The 7,208-nt window shown below is 43.2% G+C and overlaps 2 protein-coding genes across 2 annotated transcripts; one reads left to right on the top strand and one right to left on the bottom strand.

Moving 5' to 3' along the window:
• The first annotated feature begins 598 nt into the window (after window positions 1-598).
• On the top strand, window positions 599-1,772 carry cfap144 (cilia and flagella associated protein 144). Its single transcript, XM_029148632.3, has 4 exons — window positions 599-835; window positions 1,045-1,104; window positions 1,181-1,284; window positions 1,585-1,772. Exons 1-4 carry the CDS (start codon window positions 715-717, stop codon window positions 1,675-1,677), a joined length of 378 nt encoding a protein of 125 aa, XP_029004465.1. The 5' UTR covers window positions 599-714; the 3' UTR covers window positions 1,678-1,772.
• ebna1bp2 (EBNA1 binding protein 2) lies at window positions 1,706-4,714 on the bottom strand. The gene is made up of 10 exons (XM_041070580.2): window positions 4,643-4,714; window positions 4,482-4,566; window positions 4,084-4,167; window positions 3,807-3,979; window positions 3,577-3,700; window positions 3,344-3,433; window positions 3,086-3,161; window positions 2,879-2,969; window positions 2,591-2,759; window positions 1,706-2,395 (listed from the first exon to the last, which is right to left on the bottom strand). The coding sequence occupies exons 2-10, from the start codon at window positions 4,554-4,556 to the stop codon at window positions 2,348-2,350; spliced, it is 930 nt and encodes a 309-aa protein (XP_040926514.1). The 5' UTR covers window positions 4,557-4,566; window positions 4,643-4,714; the 3' UTR covers window positions 1,706-2,347.
• Between the last annotated feature and the right edge of the window lie 2,494 nt (window positions 4,715-7,208).

Below are 7,208 nucleotides of genomic sequence, written 5' to 3'. Positions count from 1 at the left end.
GGCCATACGTAATATTAACAAGATGTGAAAGTGCTGTTGTTGCTGTGACACCACAGAGAGCGGGCGAAGTCAAGTGTGCTCCGGGAGACGTCGCTTCACTTCGCAGTTCACAGCCCACGCCGTCACAAGGTCACGTGGGTTCGGAGCAGCGTTTATTGCGCTCTTGAAATGTGGGTTCGAGTCATCGGCCGCGTGCGCGTGCGGTGTTTCAGTAGGAGCTGGAGGTCCTGGTAGGATGAGGAACTGTCGTCTGTTCCCGTCACAGAAGACGCACGAGCCTAAATAGCGAGCGCGCGCTCCGCTCGCGCGCGTGTGGCCAGATCCCATCAGCCGCTCTTTGACTGACACTTAAAGCGTTCGGTTGCCCCAGGCAAACATATCACCATGGCACAGACCTATGTCGGTAGAAAATATATCAGGTACTTACAAAGCTATAAAGTATACGTGCGTGTGTGCGCCATGATTCACATTGTTTCCCGCCCGACGCCCATGAACGCAGTGAAAGCATTACTTTGAACGGAGGACTGCCTGGCGCGCTCGTGCACACTGTCCGAATCTGAGCGCGTGGCTCCATCGTGCGTCCGCGCCCCGACCCTGCACCTGTGTGTACTGTTGCCAGGCAACGCGGACAGAAATCAGACGTGAAGCTCGAGCGCCACAGGTCGCTGAAAGTCTCCGTTGTCTTGGCACCGGGTCCGACATTTGCTGTGGAGCATGGCGGCCAACGAGAAACGGGATCTGGTCCATCAAAACGCAATTCACGTCGAGACGATCCGGAAAGAAGAACGGTGCCAGAAGCTGCACACGGAGTTCAGCATCAATCCACACAGGAAACGTAAGAGTCGACGTGACGTAAATGTTGTTAAAGACGCTGTGCGCTCGTATTAAAACGTACCACGTGGTTTACCACGTACCATTTCTTTTTCCATCCTACAATAAAACCTTAAATCAACCTAACACACTTCTCACAGGCTCCGCTTCCACAGTTCATTCGCTCTTAACCGCAGCTTTGATTGTGTCAAACATTGAAGCTTTGTGTTTCAGTGCACGTGCTGCCTGACAAACCCATGTCTAAGAAACCGACGGAAGCCATTGCAGAAAACTGTAAGTACCGGTTTCCTTTCAACCACAAGGATCAGTCATCAGAGGTCTGTGTTAACGTGTTCCTCTGAACCCACAGCCGACTTCCTGGGAGTCTTCCATAAGGCGCGTCAGGAACCCACCAAGAAATACCGGATGCCACAGACGGAGAGTCAGGAGATCGGATGGGTGTCCACTCCACTGGTGAGAAACGCACGGTCACAGCTCAGCAGAGGAGCTGTAGCTGCACGAGCAGAGTTCATTTCTATACAAAACAGCCCATGCTGTTGAGCCCCATATTTATGAAAAGCACCAGATTTGTTTTTTTTTTTGTTTTGTTTGGTAAATGTGACGTTTTTTATATTCAGGACCAACCCTCATTTACAAAAGCTGCTGCCAAATCTAGGTTTAAACGGCAAACATAAAAATCTATGATTCTTGTGCTAATTACCACGCTGAATTTCACTCTGAACGCTAATTCTGTCTCTGCTCGTTCTTCCCCAGATCTCGAATCGCAACGACGACAGATTAAACTTTTTCAGATCCAGCACAGACGTCACCAAATACAAAGAATCTGCCCTGCGGTCATCGAGTTAGACCGTGAAAAAGTGAAAGAAAACCTCCATAACGTGAACATGTAGTTCATATTTACTCGTTTTTCATATAAACAAGTGTCTGCACCAACAGACGTCCTTTTGCGTCATCGCCGCCTTTGTGAACTAAGAAAAAAATACAAGCAAGCACTCTCAGCCATTACATACTAATCATACTATTGAATGGGAAAGGGCAAAACAGACAGCTGCTCAATATTATAAAATGTCACGTCACACGGGAGGGAATCAACGCGTCAAGAAGCTGAGTCAGGGAACAAAAAAACAGTTCACACCAAACTGCGCACACAGTAAATGAACTGTCGAGAGTTTGTTGTAGGTAATAACACAAAGCAGCGTAATCTCTCACCTGCATTGGGACAAAACAACAGCCACAAACATACAAGTTGTTTTTGGACATTAACATTTTTATCTTAAAAGGTGGGAAAAACGTTTGTATTTCGGGCAGCTGCTTCCTTTTCTTCATCAGTGAAGTCCTTCAGAAAGCTTCCTTAGTAACGCAGCAAAACGACTCCCTCTGCCGCGTGAAGGTTCAGTCCTCCACATTGAGCCAGATACATTTTATTGTGTCTTCCTGTGGCGCAGACACGAGGAGAAGTTGTGTAAAATCCCTCCTAGAAAGTCTGAATTCAGTCTCTTGACCAGCGTCTGCTCATTTATGAGCGAGACTTCATCTTCCTGCGTACGGACTTTCCTGGTCGCTTCTGAAAAGACAGGAGGAAATGAATCAATCTGTTGCTTTTCTAAAGCAAAGAAGTGCTCATAGAATCACCTCTGCCCGTGCTAATATCTATATTTTATCATTCATTCAACCACATAATTAATGCATTTGGTATAAAAACAAATTCAGTGCCGGTTTCATATCCTCGTTTGTTAAAATTATTAGGCGTTTGACTCACATTTTTCCCTCCTTTGCCTTTCTTTCCACCTTTTCCTTCCTTGCCATGAGCCACTTTGGCACGAAAACTGGAAACATCGTTGTAACTCTCCTTTGTGTTCCATTTCTTTCCACTCTTCTTTCCTCCAAAACCAAACTTCTGGTCCTTGTACTTTCTCTTGGAGCTGGGGCTGTAAAAGTACCAGTAAAATGTTAACTTCTTCTGAAAAGGCCACAAATGGCAAGATAAATATTGAGCTTAATATTAAATGACTCATGCAATGTACAGTACTGAAGTGAAACACCTCACCCCTTCTTGTTCATGGCCTTCTTCGAGCCCTGAGCAGACTCTTTACCCGTCTTCTGGTCTCCATCCAAGAAATCCAGCTTGTCAGTCATTCCTTGAATTAGAGATGAGCAGAAACGTTACATTCTAACAAAAGGTGTTGCTATTCATGAACTCAATACACAAATCCACAGTTTAATAAACGTGGAAACAAAAATTACACCAACCCACCTTTTTGGTATTTCTTTACAGCGTTCATCATAGCTTTCTTTTCCTTTTGTCTCTTCTGGATCACTTCTATTTGCACCTGGCACATGTTTGAAATGCATGTTAATTTTTCAAAAAAGAAAACGTAAAATGTAAAAATATTTACACTGTGACACAGATTCTGGCAAGACACAATAAACACATAGGCAACATTATATCAAAGTTTGTGTAACGCGGGAGAAAGGGAGAGAAAAAAAAACAAAAAACAAAACAGGGACCAACCTTTTTGCCAAACTTCCTTTGCTCTCGCAGTTTTCTTGCCTTCTCTGACTTCTCCATGATCATCTGCTTTGTGAGGAGCTTCTTTCTGATCTAAATATAAAAACAAACCACATTTAATACATAAAGAAAATATTTGTCACTACATGCATGTAACAAAGAACCTTTACATTTGTCTTTCTAAAATGAGTAGAATTAACTGTAACGTCTCCTAAAAGACAACAGACACATCTCACCTTCTGCATGTGCTGGTCGGACTTTGCCATCTCTGCAAAGTAATCGTCGGGCCTTTTTGTGGCTATGCCCATTTTGTTTAGTAGAGGCAACGCTTCTAAAACAGAAGCTTGAGCCTGACGGTAGCTGCAGCGAATAAAGACCAAAAGATCATTCAGACTAAAAGTAAACTGTCTGTGGCACACATAGATAAAAGAGACGAATTAATCTGGATTGAGTCATGGTCACATACAAGAACATCTCTCTCTGGAAATCATCATCTGCGTTGACATCTCCATTTGCCAGATTCTCAACTTTCCCATCAACCTTGGAAAAAACGTCTTCAGCCGGCGGGTTCGTCAGGTCCAACCTCTCCACCCAAGGAAGACTTTTACGGAAGTCAGCAAGGCATTGCTTCAACCCCTCCTACATCACAACATACAACATGTTATGAGTAATGTTTACTCGTACTTACTTCTATTCCAACTAAAACATGTTTGAACGTGACCTGCCTCTCAGCACTAACTCACCACACTGTTCACAGGCGTTCTGGGTTTATTTGCAACAACGTTCATCCCTGGTTTCAACAGCCCTTTGGCGAAGGCTTCTTGCAGCTAAAGAAAACAACACATGGAAATGTAAATTAACTCAGGTTTTAGTTACGTTTGCTTTGAAAAGGCAAAGTAATAAAAATTTAGATTAATCCCGAAAGCACAGACTAGCGTTATGCTAAAGCAGACGTAGCAATGACGCCTCCTAACTTATGGTAAACAAGTTTAAGTTCTTATTACATTAAACTAACCCTTTAGACGAAAATAGCAAAGCTTGTTTTAACAGTCGCTTTGTGGCCAACAAGGCAATGTTTAAACGCACTTCTGATAACGTTAGCTATCGTTAGCCACTGCTAGCACGTCTAGAGTGAACTCACCTCACTGTCCGATAATTCGCTGTTCTCCTCCTCTGACTCTTGGCCGAGCATCACGTCCTCGTCTGCAAACTCCATGTTCCCGTTTCTAATAATAAGATAAGTGTGACTTAAATGCCTGTAAACAAATGGCTGCTTGATATAGTTGTGCTGCTGCGCCTCACATGTAAGAAGAGTTTCACGTGGGGAGGAAGTGACGCTGCTTCATGTTTCACCATCATAGTCCGCCGGAGGAAAGCTTGTGCTCCATCAAAGGTTCCTACCTTTAAAAACCCGTGAAGAGTTGTATCGATCTAGTTCATTAAAACTATGCCAAGTACCTTTTCATTCTTATTTTAATTACACACACAAATACACGCATTCATACAGGAGTAGAGGTAAAGTTTTAAAAACATTCTTTTTCTAAAATGGTTAGCCACACATCAAACGGTCTAATTTGTCAATTATGCAGATCTAAAATGCAAAATCCATTATCTGAAAGAATCTAGCTCCTTTAAATCTTTACCGCTTTGATTGTGCAAATGAAGCTGCATGAGTTTTACTTGCCACCTCATCAAGAAAGACGCTATTGACATTCACTTTTTCAAGGCTCAGTTTCCCCAAGTCAATTTCTGTCACTGTGATGAAAGACGATTGAGAGAAATGTCTGCAGTATTGGACCAGTGTCACTGTGCATTTGTCCTTCAACGTGATCAAGGAATAACGTGGCCAATAACCTGTGCTGCTCTGACAAAAGGTAAATTCTGCAAACCTTTCTTTTCTGTGACTTTTAAATAAATAAGTACCCTGTGCAATCGAAGAGCAAGAGGAAGTGTACAATCATTCAGTTAAATGTGGACAGTTGTGAACACACGTTGCATTCATCGTTTGTGGTCACACAGAGAGGAAGGACCTAAGTTTAGGCCTGCGTTTGCACATGCTGAATGCTAAGTGCTTTGGCCAAACACCATAACTCCATCCTACTGAAATGTCATTTGAAAAAGGTTGTGTTTGAGCAAGGAGTTGTCAAACATTTGTGCGTCAGTCCATAAAATAGATGACTACCTCTGACCAGAGTTCCTTTAACTTTAGATGGGGACAGTCAAGGCATTAGGATTCTGAAAACATTCTTCGTTTTAATTCTAAGTCTACTGTGACAGCTCCGGCACGTTATTTGCGACAGTGCTGTAAAAATGCTGCATTTCAACCATTAATTATAGTAATGAATCATTATTAATGAACAGGAAGTCATCTGCAGCTGGCATCAGAACAGTGATTATGTCTTAATTTGCCAGTTTTCATTGTCCTGCAGTGTCTTTCTTGGCAGGAGTCGAGTGAAATGAATAATGTTTTTATTTTTAATGAAAATCTGGTCTGTAACATTCTGGCTTGGGACAGTAACTTAATTCTTTTAGACAGGTTTGTAGGACATTACCTGCGTATTGTTTTTCTGTCCCACCTCACATGTTGCGTTATCCTCTCCTTTCTTTGGCTGGTTGTCAGTTTGAAGCGTCATCTCTCATATTGATTTACAGGATCTGACAGGACAGGTTGACCATGTTCCCTCAAACTGACATTAGGTTTGATTGGGTCCAACAAATATTTGTCAATATTATAATAATTAACTCCACTGATTAGGACACATATTAAAACCCGATTGGACTGAAGTCTGTCTTTGGACTCTTGTGTGTGACTCTTGTGACTCGCATGTCGTGATGTTTAGCATTTAATTATGCTAATTCCATTTATTTTAGAGCACAAATCCTTGCAGACACAACAGAAGAGCCTCTGTGATGTACCACTGCTCATTTCAGATGCCATCACTCTCCTTCAGAGGCTTATCCTCCCAGTCCTCAAAGCAGAAGCTGCTTGATCTCCCCTGAGACTGACATTCTTTCCATTCTAATGGAAATCGATATTTGGATCTGTACTTCACCACTCTTAATTCTTCAATTGTCTGGCATGGCCAGATGCCGGCGTTGAGACATCTTCAGAAGGAGAAACACCATAATTTCCATTTCTGTCATTTTAATCGCTTGAGCCAGACAGAAATACAGTCCATTGAATGCTCATCTCAGTGTCAGTCTTCGTCTCAAAGCGACAGGTCGCTCCTGACAGCAGATCGAAAATAAGTTGCTTTCACTGTCAGGCTCCTCTCTTAGTGTTATTCCTGGCTGTTTGGGACAAAAACAAAAAAGCAAGAACGCAGCCATGAATGTCTGAGCCTGGGTTGGATCATTGCACTCGGTGTGGAGCTCTGCTGACACACAAGTACACAATAGTCTGGATAAATGGGCAGGGATGTTAATTTGGGTCATTTTGTCCTAAACAGTCCTCATTACGTGGACATTTATTCCTTCAAAACATCCGTGATGTGACTGCTGAACAGTTGGCCTGCAATGACTCGTGAATCACTCCGTCCTCACGAGCCATATGCTGTTGTCTTGTACCACAAAGAGCGGCCATTAAGCATCTAAGCCCATTGCTTCTTGTGGGTGAGAAGCAGACGCCAGGCCTCTTTCCATCGGAGGACGACCACACAGTCTCTCAGTTTCCCCTGTCCTGTTGTTCTGAAGCTCCAGGCAAATATATGGATAGATTTCACTTTGCACAGTGGGACTTGACTTTAGCTCTTGAGGGCAACGTATCATTTATCTTCAGTGCTATTAGCGCAGAGTCGGGAGTGGGCAGAACGGCTGTTTTTAGTCAAATCAGCATTCATGAGCGGCCGTCCTGATGGTTTATGGGCCC

Source organism: Betta splendens, chromosome 4, assembly GCF_900634795.4.
Source record: "Betta splendens chromosome 4, fBetSpl5.4, whole genome shotgun sequence".
Lineage (NCBI taxonomy): Eukaryota > Metazoa > Chordata > Actinopteri > Anabantiformes > Osphronemidae > Betta > Betta splendens.
Note: the sequence above shows the minus strand (reverse complement) of the source record. Positions and strands in the feature narration are given on the sequence as shown.